This window comes from Malania oleifera, chromosome 11, assembly GCF_029873635.1.
Source record: "Malania oleifera isolate guangnan ecotype guangnan chromosome 11, ASM2987363v1, whole genome shotgun sequence".
NCBI lineage: Eukaryota > Viridiplantae > Streptophyta > Magnoliopsida > Santalales > Ximeniaceae > Malania > Malania oleifera.
The window spans coordinates 83,202,490-83,225,650 of record NC_080427.1 but is presented as its reverse complement, the minus strand read 5'-3'; the positions used below and the strand labels follow the sequence as shown (position 1 = coordinate 83,225,650).

Sequence of the window (23,161 nt, the reverse complement as noted above, 5' to 3'; positions counted from 1 at the left end):
ATAGAGTGGACAGATGGGGGTCTAGGCATCCATCAATTTCTCACCTTAAAAGGAAACTGTCACTTTTTGAAGGAATAGCGTAACAAAAAGTAAAGTTCTCTATCCATAACTAAAGAAAAGCATTTTTATGTTATTTTATTTTATTTTTTTGTGTTGTAGTTTCTTGAAAGCATTTCTACTTGACATATTATGTGTTTTCTTTTTTTAGAAAATAATTTTTTTTTCTTTGGGTTCTAATGTTTGAACTGAATGTTGATATCTGATGTTTGATGGTTTTATTGTGATGCTGGATCATTTTGTTCAGTTTTACTATTTTGTGACACTACTTGTTTCAGTTCAAAATGAAATCTGAATTGCACTATGGTGAGGCTGATTGTCCCGTGATGGCTTCTGATAGCTTTCCAAAGGATGACGAACTTCATTTTGAGATTGAGATGATAGATTTCCATAAAGTCAAGGCAAGAGTGTTTCCATTTTAATCTTTATAAATTATAAAATGTTGATGTGGCAGAGTTTTGGTAGCATAGAATGATGACGTTCTAGTAAATTTTCCTGTGGTTATTATGATTGATGCTATGTCTTTTGTAGTTCACTGCACAAGTTTTTGATAGAAATCAAATGGCAAAGACTCTATGATGAGCTTGACATTGTTGGCCCACAACCTAATGGCTTAAACTTATTTGTCAAGGGGCGATTTTTTATTGCTTAGACTTTCAGAAGATATTTCTGTAGATCACGTGGAGTGATGGAAGAAGATTCATGTAGCCAACCCCACTCAGTGGGATTTGGGCCTTGGTTGTTGCTGTTGTTTATTGGTGATTTATTGTTAGACATTTGTTTTCAATTTTTTTTTTCATTATTGAATGGGAGCTTGCTTGAAAATTCTACGTAGTTTTGTTGAAATTGAAAGGATCAACATTTTTGGCCATAATTAATTTTACACATATCTGCAAATTGTTTCAGTAAGCTGTCTGATGTGACCGATCCTCATGAATATTTTTAGGTCTTCTTTTTCCAGTTCTTGTTGAATAGTAAGATCTCTCAGGTGGAGGGTGTGGGTTGGTGGTTATCTGAATGTGCCCTATGCTTCTCCTGCTAATCCATCTTGCAGAAGTCATAAGGAGAGGCTAGATGTGGTGGGCCTGGTCCAGTTCTGACTCTGCCTGAGCAGCTGCTTAATTGGTTGTCTACCTGCGGTAGTTTTAGTTCTTTTTAAGATCTGTTGTAAAGATCTTTCTGTGTCTTGCTTCTCGGTCACCTGTGAGCCTGTAATTTGTTGTTCTTCTTTTCCCACTATAGCTATTGCCTATGAGTATGAATGGCTCCTTTCATATAAATATTTTCTGTTACATTTTGTAGACATGATGCAAAAGTTTAGTTGAAATTAAAGTAGTAATAATGGCATGTTGTGCCTTCTTTTAAAATCATTTTCTTAAAACCAGGGTAAATTTTCATTTTTAAAAAAATTATTGTAGCCATTCATGAATATATTGATGGATCATGGTTATCTCAATTTTTTGCGTATTAATTTGTGTCTTTTCTTTGCTGTCACATGAAATCACCTTTAGTGCTGGGTGCTTTGCGCATTCAGGATTATTTGTTAAAGTCCCTTTACCCTTTGCTTTAGATCTAACTTTAGCTTTTGTCTGTGTGGGTTTTCAGGTTATCAGTAATGATATGGGGGTTGTGAAAAAGGTACAGAAAACTGCAGGAATTATTCCAAATTTATTTATAATTTAGTGACTATTTTAGTGATTACCTATTTATTCACCCTATGTCTCGGAGAGGCCTTGGATTTGGATTTGGATTTGTGTGGATTTGGACAAAATGTAATACAAATTTTTATAGAGTTTTGTCCATGTCCACTCAAATCCAAATCCAAAGCCCAAAATCTATGCTTCCAAATATAACTTCAGTTTATTATAATTCCTCATGATAGATCTCACCAACAATTGAAGTAGGTGTCATGTTAGACAAATACATGTTTTTTCGGGTAATCATTGGTTTTTTTCTTGGTTATCATTTGATTCTAATTGTATTTACATGCAAAAACATTTTATTTGCAATGTAATTATGGTGGTGATTATCATCTGTTTTTATTTTTATTTTTCTAAAACTATGATGATAGTAATAACAATAATAGTGCCCAACTGAGTTTGCTCAAGTGGCAAGGGGGAAGTTGGGCTTTGGTGAATTCATGGTCTCATGTTCGATTCCCCACTTGTGGTTTACCTAGTGAATTACTAGGGATGTGTCAATAGGCGGGTGGCAATATTTTCATCGCCCTAGTTTGGTGTCGTTTGGATGGGTTCGATGGGCTTGTCTAGGTTGGAGTTCTGGGTCATCAAAAAAAAAAAGTTGGAAAGGATTTTTAAATTATTGTTCCAAGTAATAATATTAACAAAATACACAAAGAAATATTGAGCTTTGTTTTTATAACGACAATGACATGCAAGATATAGTAAAGAAAGAAAAAAATTGCATGCATAAAATGTAATTTTATTTTATGTTTTTTGATTTGTCACAATTACACAAATAAATTGAAAATGAAACTATAGCCAAAAAAATAAAATAAAATAAAGAATACATGAAAGCCCTTTCTTTTGAACCAATGGCAATGATGATGAAGGTGGCGCAGTGGATGAGTTTGTAGTCTCGGATATTCGATTTCTTCTTCAGAAAAATCCTTAAGTTTCCTAAAATTTCCTCCATGTGCCTCCTTAGATCCCACTAGAAGCTCTTCTCTTTTATTTTATTTTATTTTTTTATGAACTTTGGCTTTGTGCTCATGTGAGTTTTTGTGCTTGCTTCTGTTTCCTAGTGTGTTGAAATGAGAGGCTATTTGTAGGGTGAAAGGAAAGGATCTGGGTGTGGAATAAGGTAAGAAAAGGGGCATTGGCTTGAAATGCGAGAATAAGGAGGATTGACATGAATTAAGGTGAGAAAAGGGGATGTTGGTTAGGAAAGATGGTGGCAATTGGGCCAGTGGAGACATGTGGGCAGGTGGGTGCCAGCACCTAATTTACTTTATTTTTTATTTTTGATTTGAAAGAATACCTCAACTTTTACACGATCAAAATAGTAAAAATTTTAAAATTAATTCCAAAGGAGGCTACGAGAATTTGAGAAGAGAATGCTAATTAAATTGGAGAGCTCTTGATTTTATGCAAACTCTCGGACTGCTGTAGACTACAATCACTACCTTGTACTACTCCAAAACATTAGGTGATGGGGATTATACGTGGTAAGAACTTCATGTCTACCATAAGCATATACATAATATATAGGGTCTCTATGAATATCTAGGGTCTACGATTATCTAGGGTTTTATGCTTGAAATCTTTGACAGGTGTTCGTTCAAGTTTTAGGGATGTCATGTTATGTTTCATTAATTAGGATTTAATATTATGTTCCTAGAGATTGTTTACTCAATTAGTATTAGGAGAAAGCCTATATAATGGCTTGATGTGTAAGCATAAAGTTCAGATTGGAGTATTGAGCATTTTACCACTATTGAGTTCTACCTTCATTTTCCCTCCTAATTCTCTCAGTTACTTTCCTCTTTATTTTCCTATTGTTTTCTCTTATTTTCTTGCATCCTTTCCTTATGTCTATTGTTCTTGCATCATTTGGGGACAAATGGGTAAATAAGGAGAAAAAGGCTAGAAAATAAAATTGAAAATGGAGATAGGGGAAGAGAGACAAAATGGGATTGAGGAAAAATTAGAGATTTTGACAATAATGTCTAAAGTTTTATTTTTCCTTTTTTCGAGTCAGATACTTCATGGATATTTCATTATTTCCTTTCATTTTGGGCATATTTTGTGTGTGTTGTTTTTTAATTCAATTATTGCCTTTTTTTTTTTTTTGTTTTGTTTTTTTTGTTTTTTTCTTTTCTTTGAATATTTGAATAACATAACTAAGAGCCCCATCCCTGCTAATGTAAAGGTTTAGGAACTCAGGTTGCTAGAAGAAACTAGCCATAAGAAAAAGCTCATATGACTAGCAATTGGTGCTTCAATGTGGTGGATATTCGAGGGGGAAAAATGATCAGCTTGGCCACCTATCAATAGCTGGAATATGGTGCTGATTAAATCCCGAGCAATCCCTTGGATGAATCTTCATGGCAGTTTCCATCATAAATCTCTTTTGATGAAACAGTGGTTTAGTAAAGCCCTCATTCTTGAATGAAACATTAAGACAACCGACATATTTACCATAGTGTAGGGATGACCATTGTCCAAGGTCTGAAATGAATATACAAAACTCAAGTTGGGACATCAAGGGGATTTAATAATTTGTATATGGATCGCAGAATGATGACAGTTCCTCATCCTAAAGGTTGAATACTCACTTCACGAAGTCCTAGTCTCATTTGTGCCACTGTGGCATCAACGGAAGGGGATATGATTGGGGAATAATGATGTGTGATGGTAAATGTGATGAGAATAGAGAGGTGGATATGTGACCTTCATGCATGATGATTACCATATCAACAAACCAAGTTTTCTCAAAAAGGAATTTTCATTGATTTGGGACAAAAATGGATTACAAAAATTGCCATCATCGGGCAAACATGGTTTTAAATGAAAGTACCCTCAAAAAGCATAGCAAGATCCGATTAGAAACCAAAGCTAGTCCAAACAATCCTTTATGCCGTATGTTGTGGCAACAGGATCTCAACCACATTTGGTTATTCTCTAGTCAGAGTATTGAAGGCTAGACATACATTCATGAGGCATTGGACCTGTTTTTGCAATTGCTAACACCCTTCAAGGGAATGCCTTGGAGCCCCCATATGAAATTGGCACCTTTTGTTTGGATTAAACGACTTGTGAGGGGGATTCCTTTGAGTTATTCTCTAAAAGTTGTGCGTCCAAATTGGTATAAGTAAGAAGGATGGGCTATCAGTCTTTCTTTCTTTGGTGCTGGTCAATTTGTAGCATTGGCAGGAGTAGTGGTAGCAATGGTAGGGGCAACATTGGCACAGATAGGTTTGATGTGCTGGAGTTGGAAAGGGAAATGCAATGGGTGCTTGGTTCATTGCAAAGAAATAGTGGTTGATGCTATGCATGATAGGGTGGCCGCTTGAGCTGGACAGGTGAGAATTTGATGAGATTGGCTCAAGAAGAGCTCTGGTTACGACATGAACATCTTCAACTTATATCCTTTGTTGTACAGTTAGAGATGAAGGAGAAAAGAAGAGAAGGAGAGAATAGGAGAGGAGAAGAAGAGAGACAAGAAAAGAAAATTGAGTGGCAGTTCCTGGAGTCTGCATACAGCTCAAGGTCTGCCCTCTTATATATTATTAATAATATAAAGTCTGACGGACAAAAATACCCCCATTACAAACCTAATTACTAAAATAACATATTATCTTCAACACTCTCCCCTCAAGCTGGATGTGCATAAATATCACCTAACCCCAGCTTGTAACAACCATTACACAAGGCTGGCTTAAAAAAAGATTTCATAAAAACATCGATTAACTGATTCATAGATTTTACAAAGGGAATCCTCATGACCTTCTCCAATAGAACATCCCTCACAAAATGACAGCCAATTTCTATGTGCTTTGGCCTCTCATGAAACACTTCTTACTAGCAATATCAATGGCAGCTTGATTATCACACAACATATCTATTGGTTTCGTTACTAAGAATTCCATCTGACATAAGAGACTTGTCACATAAACTCAATCACAATATGAGCCATAGCTCGATATTTCACTGCAGTGCTATATCTTGCAATAGTAGTTTGTTTTTTGCTGTGCGAGGTAACTTATCCAACCCAATATGCTTCAAAATATCCCAAAATCTCACAATTTCTATTACATTTATAGATCAAACCTTTGTCGTGAGAGCCTTTGAGATACTGCAAGAACTTACAAACAACATCCCTATGTGATTGTTTGGGACTTTCCATAAATTTACTTACCACCCCCATTGCAAAAGATATGTTAGGTCTAGTGATAGTCAAGTGGATCAACTTGCTAACCAACTACCTATATTGATGTTTGTTTTCAAAGTTCAGTCCAACATCCCTAGAAAACTTCACATTGGGATCCATAGGAGTATCAATTGGTTTAGCTCCCAATAGTCCAGTCTCACTTAGAAAGTCAAACATATATTTTTGCTGGTATAGATTCCACCCTTTCCTACCTTGTACAGTCTTAATACCAAGAAAGTAACACAGAATACCCAAGTCCTTGATTTGAAATTTCGCATGAAGCTGAGAATCGTCCTTTAAAGGTCATGCTTACCTTGAAGTGACCTAGGTAGGAAAAAAAGCATAAATCATTAGTCTTCGTAAAGTTTCAATAGGTATATATATATTTTGAATAGATGAAACAATAAAAACTCCTATATACACAATATTTGAGCTTGCCTCCTCTCAATGACTCCTTTCTTTGAGATTGCGAGCATGGCAATTGTCTTCCCTTTCCTTTCCTACAACTGGAGCTTGTAGGGGGACCGGAGTTTCCAATTAGGCCAGAAGGGATGGAGCAAATAATTGGGCTAGAAAGAATATATCATATGGGTCTAATTTTTCAGGGCTAAAATAGTGTTTTCCTTGCTTTTTTATGGAAGAACTACTTACAACCAGGTCTTGAAGATTGGGCTTGAGGATTTGAGCTTAGACGAGGCCCATTCGGAATCGCCAAATGCGTTGGGAACAATTAGAATTGGAGGCATCCTGGCTTTTTTCTGGACTAGTGGGTAAGCTCTCCTCTTCTGGAGAACGTTTTTACCAGGATATGAAGAAAGATACACGAGGACATCTATGGTGCAATTGGAGGAATTAGATTTAGGTGAACAAGAAGTAGGGGAACAAAGAGGATAAGGGAAGTTCAGAGAAACAAAAAATATCAAACTCAAAGAAGGTAAAGCAGTGGCAGTAGTGGAAATGCAATGAACTTGTCAATTATTGAATAGATTAGATGAAGGCTCGATCGCACAAAAAATAAGATGATGGAGGCAGGTATCCTGAATAAAAGGAAGGGTATAGAAATTGTGGAATCCAAGAGCTAGGATGAGGCTAACTTTGAATATGCAAAAGATGGTGAAGAGTCCTCATCATTTGAGTTTGAGGATAAGGATTTGCTAATAGAAAAGTTGAGGAGGGATAAAGTAAAAAGAAGGGGGGGGGGGGGTAGGTTAGGTGGTTGACTAATATGGTAAAGGGTGAAGTGCGAGGTAGCCTTTGACAGCTTGATGGAAGTCATTGTGCAAGACTTCGTACTTGCTCTTCTGGATATCATGAAACTTTTTGAGATACAAATAAATGCATCAAACTATGCTCTTGGGGGAGTCTTGTTACAAGATGGGCATCCAATTGCGTACAAGAGTCATAAGCTTAGTGAAGCTGAATGGAGGTACACAACTCAAGAGAAGGAGATGCTAGTGGTGATACATCTTCTTCGTGTGTGGTGGAGTCTTGTTACAAGATGGGCATCTAGTTGTGTACAAGAGTCGTAAGCTTAATGAAGCTGAGTGGAGGTACACAACTCAAGAGAAGGAGATGCTAGTGGTGATACATCGTCTTTGTGTGTGGTGGCATTACCTACTTGGGTCGAAGTTTGTGATGAAAATAGATAACTTGGTTGTTAGCCACTTCTTTACAGAACCATGGTTATTAGCCAAGCAGGGTCATTGACAAGAATTCTTGGTGGAATTTTAATTTCTTATTTGAGCACAAGGTAGGGCGGATGAACCAAGTCGTAGATGCATTGAGTAGGAAGGTTGAGCTTGTGACCTTAAAAATGGTAACACACTTGACAGTAAGGTTACTATGACAATGTAGGAGCGCATTAAAAAGAATCAAGCCAAAGATGCAGTTGCCCAAAATCTTATGAAGTTGGTGGAAAAGGGCAAAGTGCGCTAGTTCTAGTTAGAAAATGGATTGCTGATGACACATGGTAACCTACTCTTTGTGCCTCGAGTTGCAGATTTAAAGAAGACATTGCGAGAGAGTGTCATGACACCATTTGGATAGGTCGTCTAAGATGGTATTGCACTTTGGCATTGTTGAAGCAGAGGTATTACTGGCCACACATGCGTGATGAGGTGGTTGAGTATACCTGAACTTGTCTCAGCTACTAGCAACACAAGGTGGAGTGGACAAAGATTGTAGGGTTGTTGGAGCCTCTCCAAGTACTAATGAGATTGTAGGAGAGTGTCTCATTTGACTTTATCACCAACCTGCCCAAAGTCATAGATGCAGTGTCCAGACTTGTGGTTATGGATAGTTTTTTGAAGTACAGTACTTTCATACCCACATCAAAAAGCTGTTTGGCAGAGGAGACAACACAATTGTTTTTCTTACACATTGTGAAGTGTTAGGGTTGGGGTGTTCCCTAAGACATTGTCAGTGATCGAGACTCAAGATTCACAAGCAACTTCTAGACATAACTCTTTAGAATCTTTGATTCTTAGCTTCATCTCTTCAAACTACTGCCCAATGCCCTCAAACAGATGGATAGAAGGAGAGATTCAATGGGCTACTAGAGTTCTGTTTCAATGCCCAAAAGAGCTTAACAACCAACACGAGTTCTTTTAAGCTTGTTATAGGCCAGCAACCACTAATATCTCTTATAGTGGATGAGTAGTATAGATGAAAGTGTCCAAGAGAATACATCTTCACCAAAGAATGGAGATAGAATGTGAAGATTGCCTGAGCTTTCTTGGAGAAAGCTTCCAAGCAGATGAAGAAGTGGGCAGATCAAGGGAGAAGACCATTGCACTTCAACGTTGGTGAGGTAGTGCTTGTTAAGCTCCATCCTGAATAGTTTAGGTCACTCTAGGGTTTAGATAGGGCACTTCGAAAGTACGAAGGACTAGTCTCCATCTTGGCTAAAGTTTGAATGCCTCTTACTAGGTTGATGCTTTGACCTGGATGAAAGTGCATCTAGTGTTTTACATTAGCTGCTTGAAGCCATTACTCGCTGATAGTGAAGATCCAACTAGAGAACCATTGAACACAGTGCAACTTGATGGAAGAGAAGTCGGAGTCATTCTTGCAGATAGAGAGTTCATATTGTCAAGGAAGTGGGAGAATGAGTTCTTAATGAAGTGGAAAAACCTTGGAGACAAATAAATTAGTTGGATTTCAACGGAAGACGTGCAATTGTTTGTGGACAAAGTTGAATAATACCTAGCGTCAAAGTCTACGAGGACATAGACCGCATAAGTGGGGGACAATGTCTTGAATCAAGTTCGTTTAGCGCATTATGCTTGCATTTGATCGCATGTTTTGTGTGCATGTGATGGGTTACCATCATGTCAATAGTAGTATAGCTTTTGTTAATTATGTCAATGCCTTATTGTAGGATGGGAGTATGACTCCTTGAGCATTTTGATGTTTCCTAGTGACAAAGCTAAAGTAACATTCTTTAGAGGAGGGTAAGTGTTCATCAGTCTTGTAAAACTCACTAACATTTGTTGAACATGTTTAGCCTACTTGCCTCCCTCGCTAAACACACGTTGCTTATGGAGGAGTTAATAGATTACATTGATTCAATGTTTATTGTGTGTTTGTCATTTGCTTTCATGGATATCTTATTTCTTTTGCATACTTTTCACTAAGTTGCTGTGAATGTGTTCTTGTGGTAAACTGCAATATACTTTGGTTGACTGGTGAAGCAAGAATGCTTTAGCTAATGCCACACGGTCCTTCACAAGGTGTGAAGTGTTTGGCTTGACAATTGGCATGAGAACTTGGTTAATTGCTATGTGAATTTAGTTGCTGCATTGGTTCCCATGCGAATCAATACTGGAAGGATTGAGGTGCTAGAGGCGTAGGTTGAGACAATCGACAATTTGGTTGTGGAGATGGCCAAACTTGCTGAACGTGTTGATGCATCAAAGGGATCACAGAAGCATCAATAGGGTTCTATGGTGACGATGTCCATGGACCTCCTTATTATAGTAGAAACTTTATAGGCTCTGATGGCAGATATGAATGCCAAGATGAACTTGCTTGTGTGTTGAGATGGGAGGCTATTTGTAGGGTGAAAGGGGAGAATTGGGGCATGAAATAAGGCGGCGAGCAAAGGGGGATTGGCATGAATGACGAGAGAAAAGAGGGGGATTGTTGTGAAGGCAAGAAAGGGGGATAGTGGCGAGAAGAAATGTCAACAGTTTGGCCATGACACTAGAGATGGCAAAGAAGATGGGTTTGTAGGATGCATGTGCTTATGCATGGTTGCCACATGCGAGGGCGCGTGTGGCCATACACCCAATCTATTTTATTTTAATTTTGTTGAATTTTTTATTTGAAAGAATATCTCAAACTTATGCAGAAAAAACAAGTTAAAAATTCAAAATAAATTCCAAGTGGGCTACAAAAATTTGGGAATAAAAACTTAATTAAATAGGAAAACTCTTGATTTTTGTGCAACGACCCAGGACTGCCGCGGACTACCCTGAACCATTCTAAAGCATTAGGGGAAGGTAAATGAGGAGAAAAGGCTAGAAAATCAAGGAGAAAATGGGGGTAGTTGGAAGAGGGAGAAAATGAAGGGGTAAAATTTGAGATTTTGACAAAGATGCTTGAAGTTCACTCGGCTAAAGTGCACTGCAGGCAATCATATTCCCACGAAAGATGGGAATCTTTCTGAAAGAACCATTCCTTTGTTTTTGAACGCTTGTGCCACCTGCCTCAAATGTTTATAATGATCCTTAATATTTTTACTAAATACTAAGACATCATCGATGTAAATTGCAACAAATCTGGTCATCCCTTCAAAAGCTCGATCCATTCTCCTTTGGAAAATTCCTGGAGCATTTTTCAATCCATATGGCATGACTAGCCATTCAAAAAGTCTGATTGTAGTTGTGAAGGTTGTTAGAGCTACTGCTCCTTCCTTGACCCTTATATGCTAGTTTCCTGATTTGAGATCAAACTTTGAATAGATCGTGGGTTTTTCCCTACGGATTCTAATCCTAAGAGATTCTTGATTAGGTAGATTATACCCATCATCTTTTGTCTCTCTATTTAGATCTCTATAATCTATCACCATTCTAGCTATACCTCTCACCTGCTCGGCATGATTGGTTACCATAAATGTAGCACTCCTGTGCTCACTATTACTGTGCCTAATTAAACCCAAATTTAATAACTCCGGAAATTGTTTCTCAAATTCCTTTATCATTTGGTTTGGATAAATTATCCCTCTACTTCATATTGCTTTATCGGGACTTTTAAGCACAATATCAACTTCTAGCATGGCTTTCTACCATAATGCCTTTGGATTATCTGACTAGTTTTCTGAAAGTGAAGCCTTGATTTCTTCAAGCTGGCTATCTCTTTCTACTATTGGTTGATTTAAATTTAGGATACTTCTTGTAACCAACTCTTCCCAATTATCAAGTTTCTCTTGATAATATTGCGATTCCTTATCTTCTTCTACCATTAATATCTTCTTTTGTTATCAAAAAGAAAAAATTATGTGCATTCTTGGAACACATATATTTATTTATAATAATTTATGTAATAAAATTTAATAATATCTTTTATTAAAAATAATCATAGTAAAGAAAATAAAACAACAATGACAGCAATACTAATAGCAACAACCACGACAACATAAAAAACAACTATTTAATTATAATACTTAAAAATGAAAATAATAATAATATACACTGATTTTATTATTGCTGTAGTTGTTATTGTTGTTGTTGTTAGTAGTAGTAGTAGAAAATAGTAAATAATATAATACTCTGAATGTTGATAACCAATTTTAATTCTAGTCATTATTATAAAATTATTTTTACTATAACAATCACTATAAGTGCTTTTTACAATAACAATCACTATAATAATAGTAATATATTATTATTATTATTATTATTATTATTAGTTGTTTACAAAGAGGGGCAATTTTGTCCAAGAACAATAAGTGATATGGATATTTTTGTCCCATGGGATTCTAAAATTTACCAAAGATGGGTATTGAATACCCATGCATTAGGGTTCCCAAATGTGCACATTTAATATTTGTGAGACCACATTCTCCAGAATCCTGTAGGATGACCTGAGCCAAACACCTCTTCAGTTGCTACCAATGAAATCCTCACCCACTGTTTACGAATTGGATTATGCTCAAGATTAAAAGGAAAAACCCTTTTCCCCTATCCAGTCACGGCATGTGACAGCCATGGCTGTGACATCTGCAACCTCCTCCCTGTCATGGCATGTGACAGCCATGACTCTGATTTTCATGAACCAAGGCACTACCAGGGTAGAAACAAGAGCACTAGAGGTTTTGTGATCATTGGTATCACATGCTAGTGAAAAAAGGAAGTAATAAAAAATGGAACTAATATTTAAATGTGAAATAATATTATTATTGTGTTATAATAATATATTATATTATAATATAGTTAATTATTATTACATATTTTATGCTATTATATTCATAAAATAGTATTATAATTTATTTTATGTTATAAAATATTATTATGACATGTTGTCATGATATTCACAAAAATAAGTTCTTGCAATATTGAAAATATATAGCAATGTTATATTAGTTATCATAGTGTAATATTGTGTGATATTGTAACTAATTATGTTATCATAATTTAAACTATCATTATATATTATGAAAATATGTGTATTTATCATGTATTATAGATACATAGGTTAGTTTGTTCTGGTATTCTAAGATACCTGGCACATAAGTCATGTTGAACCAATGACAAATGTTGGTATCTTGTCTGGACTCAAGAGTGTCTTATAATAACATGAACCAAACAGAAGTACTCTGACATGCATCCTGCTCCTGGGAATCTCATTCTTGGGGCCATACAAGACTCCATGATCAAATTTCCCCTTAGGAATAGGGAACTAATGCTGGGAATTGGCAATATTCCCAGACTTCAACTTCAGAGGAGGAAACCTGTAAGTATAGAAGCAAACATGATGTTTGAAGACATTTGCGTGTGTAATGTTGTTGAATGTTATTTTGCTATAGTAGTGGAGATAATTATGTTGAAGCCATGAAGAATAAATGCTAGGAATGACAAAGTATGACTGGAGAAGAATCTCTAGAAGCATTAGGAGAATGCATAGAATGGAAGACAATTATTTTTGAAGCCATATGGTGTCTTAGGCAAAACTAGATTTAGTTGATTAAGTAGAGATTGCAATTATGAATTTTTTGTAGTTTTTTCAATATTTTTTTTATAATTTTTATAATAATCTATTATTTTTTAATGCTTGTTTGTCCCAATTTTGAATGCCAACTCATAATTTTTGCTTCTTCTACTTGAATAGGTAATAACTGGAGGAGAGGGCTGGGAATCGCCAAGGGAACCTTATGAAGTAAAAGCTAGGTATCCCTTGTCCTCTCCACAGCTGCCTGTTAGTGTTGTTAAATTGTATTGCTGAATTTTCTTTAATATTTACATAATATATGGCTATTTCTAGGATTTCTGCGAAGGCAGGTGATGGAAAATTGATTTTGTCGCACACCCAGAGAGAACCATTTTTCTTTACATTTGGGAAATCTGAGGTTGGTAACCTATTCTTTTGTGGCCACATTTTAGTTTATGATATCATGCTGATTGATTGAGTTTAAGACACTTGGGCATCATTGGAATTTCTTAGTTCAGTAGAAAAGTTTGATTGATCCACTAGGTTTTACTGTGTAAGATGCTACATATTAATGCACAATCACGGATTCTACTCTTTTCAATATTTATGTTTGTGATTGGTCATATTATAACCACTAGGTGCCTAAAGGTCTTGAGATGGGAATAGGAACAATGGCACGAGGAGAGAGGGCAGTATTGTATATTACCAGTCAGTACTTAACTCAGTCTCCTTTCATGCGTGCCATAGGAGCTGAAGAAGTTCATTTTGAAGTGGAGCTTGTCCATTTTATTCAGGTTTGCATGATTCCTTTGCTGCTAATTGTAGTTGTTTGGTTTTTATTCTGGTGTCAACTCTCATATTGTTAACCACATGATTTTGTTAGTTAGCGAGTATTTTATTTGTTAAAATTGTCAGAAGAAAGTTTATTGTCTGATCAGTATTTTTGGTTTCTTATTGGCAGGTCCGGGATGTACTGGGTGATGGGCGCCTAATAAAACGCCGCATCCATGATGGAAGAGGTGCCAATTTAGTTTTGAATTCGAACTTTGCTAGATTCAATATATTGTTTTCCTAGATTCTAATAATTTTCATTATCTTTCTGGTTATCATTTGATTTTTAACAAGCTGTAAAATGACAATATAGCAATATTGTCACTGAGAATGTCTCATAAAATCTTTTGGTTTTTATGTGTAAAATTCCACTCAATGTTCTAATTCTTTTCACACAGCCTATGTCAAGCCTGGTTAAGGAGGAGGATTGCTGACATTTAAAACTTGTAGCTCTTGATGATATGAATCCTTATTGATTATTCATTAGGGGGCCTCCTATGAGTGACGTGTTGCACTTGTACCATCATGTGTGGTGAAAAATAAGGCAAGGATGGCCTAGGTTGTCGCCCTCAAAGCGATGTGTTGTGTTGGCAGTGTGGTGTCAAATTTGTAAGGATTCTCTCATCATTATGGATGTGGGCAGGTTGAGAAGTTAGTTCAAAATAATAGGGTTAGATTAGCAACTTGGAATATAGGGACACTTACGAGGAAAATCTTGGAGATAGACACAATGATTAGAAGAAAAATTAACATAATCAGCCAACAACAAACTAAGTAGGTAGGGGAGAATGCTAGAGAAAATTGAAAAATTAGGATTTGAACTTTGGTACACTAGAAAGAAAAACACTGGAGTGGGATAGGAATCAATTGTAGACAAAGGCTTAAAAGATAGTCTGGTAGATGTTAAAAGAGTAGGAGATAGAATCATAAAAATCAAGATAGTCTTAGGACGAGATAATATATGTCATAGTGCTTATACTCCTCAAAATAGACTTAGCAGAAAACATTAAAAGACAATTTTGGGAAGATATAGATGATATTATAAAAGAGATATCTGTGATAGAATATTGTTTATGTGAAATAAGTTTTCTTTGAAAAAAAAAAAAAAATACTCAAACTTGTACTTCACCTATGTAACACAAATTGTCTTTGTACACATAGCCGGTCCCAAGCCTGGATAAAGGAGCTGGGTTGTGTTAGGTAGCTAATAGCCAGTGTGAAACTTTGTCAAATCTTATAATCATGAATTCTTACCAAATTCACTGAGTCAAAGGAATAGACTGGATTAATATAGAAGGGAGAGGGCTAATAAGTTAGCACAAGAAACTAAAATTAGATTAGCAACTTGGAATATGGGGACCCTTATGGGCATAAGTATGGAAAGAATGGAAATAATGTTTAGAAGGAAAATAACTTAATCTGCTTTCAAGAGTTGAAATGGGTAGGAGAGAAATCTAGAGAAATTCAAAGATCAGGATTGAAACTTTGGTACATTGGTAAAGAGAAAAATAAAAATGGGGTGGGAATTATCATAGACAAAGTCCAAAAAGATAATCTAGTAGATGCTAAAATAATAGGGAATAAAATAGTTAAAATTAGAATAGCTTTAGGCCTGGAGATAGTGAACATCATTGGTGCGTATGCTCCCAAATAGACTTAGTAGAAAATCTTAAAAGACAATTTTGGGAAGATATGGATAGTATTGTATAAGGGATACCAATGTCTGAAAACACATTCATAGGAGCTGATTTGAGTGGACATCTTGGAAAGGATAATATAGGCTATGAGAGGATACATGGATGTCATGGATATGGAGATAAAAAAATGAGGCTGGTGATACAATCTTAGATTTTGCCATCTCTCGTGATTTAGTTGTATTGATTACTTGCTTTATAAAAAGAGAAGAACACTTAATAACATTCAAAAGTGGGCATAATAAAAGCCAAATAGATTTCTTCTTAACTAGGAACGAGGATCGTCTATCTTGTAAGGATTGTAAAGTTATTCAAGTCGAAAGTTTGGTTACCCAACATAGTCCTAGTATTAGATATACATATTAAAAAATGAAACAGAAAGAGTAACATAAATCAAGAGAAGCGGTCTAGATGGTGGAGCTTGAAGGGAGATAATATAGTAAAATTTAAAGATAAAATGATCGAAGAGTGTGATTGGATTAGTAGGGGTAAGGTGGATGCAAATACTGTTTGAAATAAAATGGCTAATTCTATCGTAATGATAGCAAAAGAGGTTTAGGTGAGTCCAAAGGAAGATATTCGGGTAGTAAAGAAAGTTGGCGGTGGGATAAAAAATTCCAAAAAGCCATTAAGACAAAAAGAATTTGGTATAAAATATGGCAAATTGTAGAAATATAGAAAATCTTCAAAAATATAAAAGGAGAAAAAGTGCATAAAAGAGTATTAGTGAAGCTAAACATAGATTTTATGATACATTGTATACTAGAACAGATACAATAAAAGGAGAAAAAGATATTTATAAACTTCTGAGAGCTAGAGAAAGAAAATGCGAAGATTTAGGTGATGTAACTTGTATTAAGGATATGAATGATAATGTCTTAATTAGAGAAAAAGTCATAAAAGATGGGTGGCTAAGATACTTTGATAAGTTGTTTAATGAAAACCAAAATGAAAGATTGAACTTGGATGTGACAAATGAGGAGAAGACTAAAAATAGGAGATTTATTCGTAAAATTAGAGTTCTTGAAGTTAAGATGACATTAAAAAAGATGAAAAGTGGGAAATCTATAGGACTAGATAAAATGCCAATTGAAGTTTGAAAATGTTTAGGCGATAAAGGAAATATTTGGTTAGCTAATCTATTCAACACTATTATAAAAACCAAGAAAATGACAGAAGAATGGAGGAAAAGTACATTAGTACCTTTATACAAAAACAAAGTCGATATTCAAAATTGTAATAACTATCGTAGAATTAAGATTATGAGTCATATGATGAAATTATGGGAAAGGGTGATTGAACGTAGAATAATACTAGAAATGAGGATTTCAGAAAATCAATTTGGTTTTAAGCTTGGGAGATCAACAGAAGCTATTCATCTTTTAAAAAGTTTAATGGAAAAGTTTAGTGAAAAGAAGAGCGACTTTCATATAGTTTTATTGACCTAGAGAAAGTATATAATAGATTACCCAGAGAAGTTCTTTGGTGGGTATTAGAAAACGAGGTATCCAGTAGATATGCTGAGGTCATTAAGGATATATCATATATATGATAGAGTAGTAAGTAGCATTAGATGATATCATGTAGATTGATGATAGTAGGAGCAGAGTGAAATTTAAGTTAGATCTTTGGAGAGCCACATTTTAGTCTAAAGGGTGTAGGATAAGTAGGAATAAGATAGAATATATGAAATGTAATTTCAGTATTGTAAGGGGTAGTAGTGGAGAGAAGATTAAACTTGACAATCAAGAGATTGTGTAAGCAGATGGGGGAATTGAAGAAGATGTAATACATAGAATTAAAACAGGTTGGGTAAAATGGAGGAGTGTGTCAGGTGTGTTGTGTGATTATAGAATACCCATAAATTAAAAGGAAAGTTTTATAAGATGACTAGAAGGTTGGGTATGCTTTATGGTTCAAAATGTTGGGTAACTGAGAAACAACACGTACAAAAAGTAAACGTTTTTGAAATGCGAATATTAAGGTGGACGAGTGGTATAACATTAAAAGATAAAGTAAGAAAGCTTTATAAGATGACTATAAGGCTGGGTATGCTTTATGGTTCAAAATGTTGGGTAGCTAAGAAACACGTACAAAAAGTAAAAGTTTCTGAAAAATGCGAATATTAAGGTGGATGAGTGGTATAACATTAAAATGTAGAGTTAAAAATGAGCATATACACAACAATTTAAGCATTACACCAATCAAAGACAAGATAAGGGAGGGGCAACTTAGATGGTTTGGGTGTTTGAAATGCAGGCCTAGTAGAATGCTTGTGAGTAGGAGTGAGTTAGTTATTGTTTCTGACATGAAAAGGGGTAGAGGTAGGTTTAAAATAACTTGGAATGAGGTATTGAGGAAGGATTTATTACCCTTAATCTAATAGAGGAAAACGCTCTTAATCGGGTGAATTGGCGAAAAAGATTCACATTGCTGCTCCTACCTAGTGGGACTTAAGGCTTTGTGTTGTTTTTGGATATCCATGATAGAAATATAGTAATTGATTTGAATGGAAACCTTTGAAAGGATAATAAAGGTCATGAGAGGATACATGGAGGATTTGGATGTGGGGATAAAAATGAGTTTGTGATATGATCTTGGACTTTGTCATGTTATATGTTCTTATTGCAATGAATTCATACTTTAAGAAAAGAGAAGAACACTTAATAACCTTAAGGAGTGGACAAAATAAAAGTCAATAGGTTTTTTCTTATTTGGGAGGATAGATCGTTTATCGTGTAAGAATTATAAAGTTGTCCTAGGAGAAAGTTTACTTACACAACATAGAGTTTTAGTGTTAGATATTCGTAGGGAGAGAAAGGGTACTATAAATCAACGCAAGAGAAATAGCTGGTGGAATTTAAAGAAGAAAATATAATAAAATTTAAAGATAAAATGATCAAAGATGGTTACTAGACGATAGGAGATAGCACACACAAACACTCTTTGGAGTAGGATAGCTAGGTCTACTAAAAAGGTAGCAAAGTAGACTTTAGGTGAAATCAAGATTCTTGGCTAGTAAAGAGAATTGGTGTTAGGATCAAGATGTCCAAAAAATCACGAAGACAAAAAGAATTGACGAATGAAGAGGAACGGTAAAAAATTGAGATTTATTTACAAATTAGAGTGAATGAAAAGAAGTTTACATTAAAAAAAAAAAAAGAATAATGGAAAAGGTAGAATTGATGGCATCCCAATTGAAGTTTGGAAATGCATAGGAGATAACAGAATTATTTGGTTAGCTAACAAAGTTATTTGGTTTGCTAATTTCTTTAACTCAATTATAAGAGCTAAGAAAATGCTGGATGAATTGACGAAAACACTTTAATAGCTATATAGAAAAATAGAAGAGATATTCAAAATTGTAATATCTATCATGGAATTAAACTTATGAGTTATACAATGAAACTGGGGAAAGTCTAATTAAACAAAGACTAAGGTTAGAAATGAATCTTAAGAAATTTAATTTGGCTCCTTGGATATCAACTATAGAAGCTGTATATCTTTAAGAAGATTAATGGAAAATTTTAGGGAAAAATCCCCCCATTTCTTTACCTCCTTGCCTTTCTTGTCTCATTAGAACCTCCGACATTCTTCTCAACTTGAGGAACTTCTATAATTATAAACTCTTCTTTAGAATCTCACCTTAATACCTTTGTCATAGACCCAATAATATTTTCTCTCTATCTTCGAATATCTTTTTTCATTTCAGCACCCAAACAAGTCGCCTTTCGACGAGCATAATCCTTATTACCTTCAAATTTGTCAGTATAAATATGACAATCAACCGATTTCTCCCACAAACATGCTTCTTTTTCACTCTTTTTCGTACCACCTTCTAAAAACTCAATGGGACTAAACACATATTCATCACCACATTCTTGAACTGAATCTGGTCTTCTAACATCCTGTACTTCCTTCGGCTCTTGATCATTTCGATTCATATTCTTAATACCTGCAGGCTGAATAATGTATATATTAACTGGATGTTGAATAAGAGTTCCATTACCAAAGGGTATAACTTCCTCCATCCCAGTACTTCATCTTCTGAAAAGTAGGAGCAATACTTTGTTTCTGTCTATCATCTGGAGCCAACATAGCTGTACTAAAAACCTTAATTTCTGAATCATGTCTGCTTATCGCCAAGACCCTTTTGTGAGAAGCCCATATGAGGAAAACCTCCCTTTTGATCCAAATTGAGGCCTGTATCAACATCTCCTAAACACTGGGCCTTTTCAAATAATTGGCCCAATTTAGTTAAAAAATAAAGAGCCCTTTTCAATTACCTAGGCCAGGTCCAAAATGAGACACATGTATCCTGACCCAAATCTCTTCATTGCCTCCTCCTGAATGCAGCCCTAGCTGCCACTCTAATCGTTTATGCTTTATTGCAAACCCTAGTTTCCTTCTCGCTCCTGTCAGTCGAAGACGACTGATGCAAGTCGTCTCCACACCAACAGCACAACTCTTATTTCCCAACCTTCAGACCCTGCTTTATGGAATAGGCTTTACTACCGCATCCATCATGGTCACAATGTTTGCCTTCCAACACCACCTGACTCCATGATCTGTGTTGTGAAGAGTTATCTGCACCAACACTCCCTGTTTCCTCAAGAAAACCATTTGCTAACTCGCAAAAAGCACTTGTGAAGCTTTGCCAACCTTCACCTTTTGCACCCTGAGGAATAAAGACTGAAAACTTCTTCCCTTTCCATCCCAACCCTAACTCAAAAAACTTTCCTACCTTCGTCCACCTAATCATCATCTAGAGCTTTGTGATACACAATCGAATCGATCGAAACCCCCTTTGCGTGTGACTGAAAGTAGATATTCCATCAGCAAACCAAAGCAGAGTCTTTCTAGAAAAACTAACCCACCTACTTTGTGAGTTATTGTTCTTGACCACAATCAAGACAGGATAAGTAGAATTAAGGCAGGATAGTAGGAATGTCAGGGACAAGATTAAGCTTGATTGTCAGGAAATTAATAGCACTAGTAGATTAGATTCCAGCATCTTGGATTTATTATGTGAACTGAACAAGAAATCAAAGATGTAATCAATAGAGTTAAAAACAAGTTAATGGAGAGGTGCTTCAAGCTTCTTCTGTGATCATAGAATACTCTTAAAATTGAAAGGAAAGGTTATAGGATGGCTATGAGACGGCCTATCTTATATGATCAGAATTTTGGGCAATTAAGAAACAACATATCCAAAAGTAATTGCCAAAATGAAGATGCTAAAGTGGATGAGCGGTTTGTACTTAGGCATAGCATATGTGATGAGGGACGGGCAGCTGACAATGTAGGCAAATAGTGAACAGAGTGAGCTAGTTTCCTGAACTTAAGGGACGATTTTTCTAATTAGAAAAGCTTGAAGGGAAAGAGACAGAGAGAGGGAAAAGGCAGCAGTTCAGATTTGAAATGATAATTGTGCATCAACTTGCATGTCCAGCACTTATACCCATCACTATGAACACATATTTACATAAAAGCCTCAACAAAGAAGGAATTACAAAATAACCTACTAGTACTTAAGTACACAAAATAAACCTAAATTAACTAAACTTAAAAAATAACAAGAGTTTTACCAAACTAAAATATAAAAAACCCTAGCTACAATATAAACATCTAAAGTTCTCCATTGGTGGTTCTCTATCATTCTCTCTCTCTCTCTCAAAAATCCTTTCCCTTACCACCTAATTTTGGAATCCCTCTAAGTTGAGCCACCCCTCATGCTCAACTTCCATGACATTGCCTGGTTCTCCTCTCTAGGGCTTCTCCGGAATATCCATTACTTGTGCACAATACAGGCTTTACTCCCCTTGGAGGAAGTCAGCCCATGTATACATAGTAAATACAAGAGTATGTGAGAACTATAAAATGAGATTCTCTCTAATGTTCAAATATTAGAACTTAGTTGTCGATTGATAAGAAATTTTAACCTCTTTCCTCTTATTATGATCGAGTGGACTTGAATATTAGGCCTGTTAAAGAAGACATCCATGTCAGATTGGGAATTTCTACTTCCTGTCTGCAGCCAAGTCCTTTACATAGTTTATATTTTCCTATGAGGCAAAAGGAATTTGATAATGACCAAGAAATGGGTATTGGAGAATGCCATTGCTCTGATTAAAGCTGTTTAATAGAATGCCTTTCTCCCCACCTTTATAGTGGAAATAGTTTTCTTTCGAAGCATAGAGTAAGAAAGCTGTGTGATTTCCTGTATAATTGAGTTGTTTGGGAGAACACCTAATAGGGCAGTTGATATGATGTGACAATGATTAGCAAAGTAGCATTTTTTCTGATCTTATTTGTTTATTTATTTTTTGATGACAAAAGAAGATATGTTGAAAGAGAGAGAGTATACAAACTAACAAAATAAGATATGTTAAAAGAGAGAGAATATACACACTAGGCAATGATACGAAATCTTCAATGAAAAAACTAAAAAAAAAAAAAGGAAAGAATAAAAGCAACAAAAACTTAAGAGATAAAAAATAAAAAAATGGGAAACTAAAATTAACCAAGAAACCCCTCTTCGAGCCCTTCCCTTCATAATTCATTGAGCATTTCAAATTTTCTAATTCCCTCTGGCCTTTCATTATCTTAACCTTAGATTTACCACCATCAAGCCGGATTTTGTTTTCTGCAGAGTCAGTCTGATGTAAATCCGGTTCATCCAGCAGAATCTTGAGTTTGAAGATCCACCACCATCAACATTTTTTTCTGATCATATTCCTTTCAAAGTGTGCATACTCTGCAGTGTTTGCCTTTCACACTATTAGTTCTAATGCTTGCATCTGTTTTATCTTCTTTTTACACCAACTGTTCCCTAAGCAGCTGTTCTTTGTATAAGCAGTGATGTTTTTCTGCTTAATATATTGCTTTGCTTTAACATCTCCCTTTATTATGTGCATTTAATGTTGTGTGATTTTATTAATTGCTGGGGATTATTAGGTGAGTTTCCTATGGATTGCCCCCTTCAAGATAGTCTGCTGCACGTCCACTACAAGGGCATGCTACTTAATGATGAAAAAACAGTCTTCTATGATACGCAAATCAATAACAATGGTCAACCTTTGGAGTTCAGTTCTGGAGAGGGGCTTGTGAGTTAATTATTTATTTTAATTTTTTTTCTTCGTTTTAATAATTTAATGTATATTTGCAGTCTGTAATTTTATGCCAGCTTATGGGTGGTTTTATTTATTAATTTTTAAAATTTTAAGTATTTGAATAGCTCAGGATTTTGAACTGATTGACGCATCAGTGTACCAATCATCCATGGCCCTAACAAGAACTTTGTTTGTGATTGGATATTTCTAATTGACTCTAGTTAATGATTAAAACTTTGCTTGTGAGCTTGCAAGTATGACAACTGTGGCTATATGCACCAACAAATTTGGGATTTTTTGTGTTAGGTCCCTGAGGGGTTTGAAATGTGTGTTCGTTTGATGCTTCCTGGAGAGAGAGCTCTTGTAACATGCCCTCCTGATTATGCATATGACAAGTTTCCAAGGTTAGCTTTTGCATCCTAGCTG

At 35.5% G+C, this 23,161-nt stretch overlaps 1 protein-coding gene across 3 annotated transcripts in view; it reads left to right on the top strand.

Moving 5' to 3' along the window:
• Window positions 1–23,161, top strand: part of LOC131168228 (peptidyl-prolyl cis-trans isomerase PASTICCINO1) — a 59,505-nt gene that overhangs the window by 15,720 nt on the left and 20,624 nt on the right. For all 3 annotated transcript variants that reach the window (XM_058127526.1, XM_058127525.1, XM_058127527.1), the window contains exons 6-13: window positions 336–458; window positions 1,663–1,695; window positions 13,279–13,337; window positions 13,432–13,516; window positions 13,737–13,892; window positions 14,060–14,117; window positions 22,581–22,729; window positions 23,042–23,139. In XM_058127526.1, coding sequence (XP_057983509.1) covers window positions 336–458; window positions 1,663–1,695; window positions 13,279–13,337; window positions 13,432–13,516; window positions 13,737–13,892; window positions 14,060–14,117; window positions 22,581–22,729; window positions 23,042–23,139 — 761 coding nt within the window. The remainder of the gene's footprint in view (window positions 1–335; window positions 459–1,662; window positions 1,696–13,278; window positions 13,338–13,431; window positions 13,517–13,736; window positions 13,893–14,059; window positions 14,118–22,580; window positions 22,730–23,041; window positions 23,140–23,161) is intronic.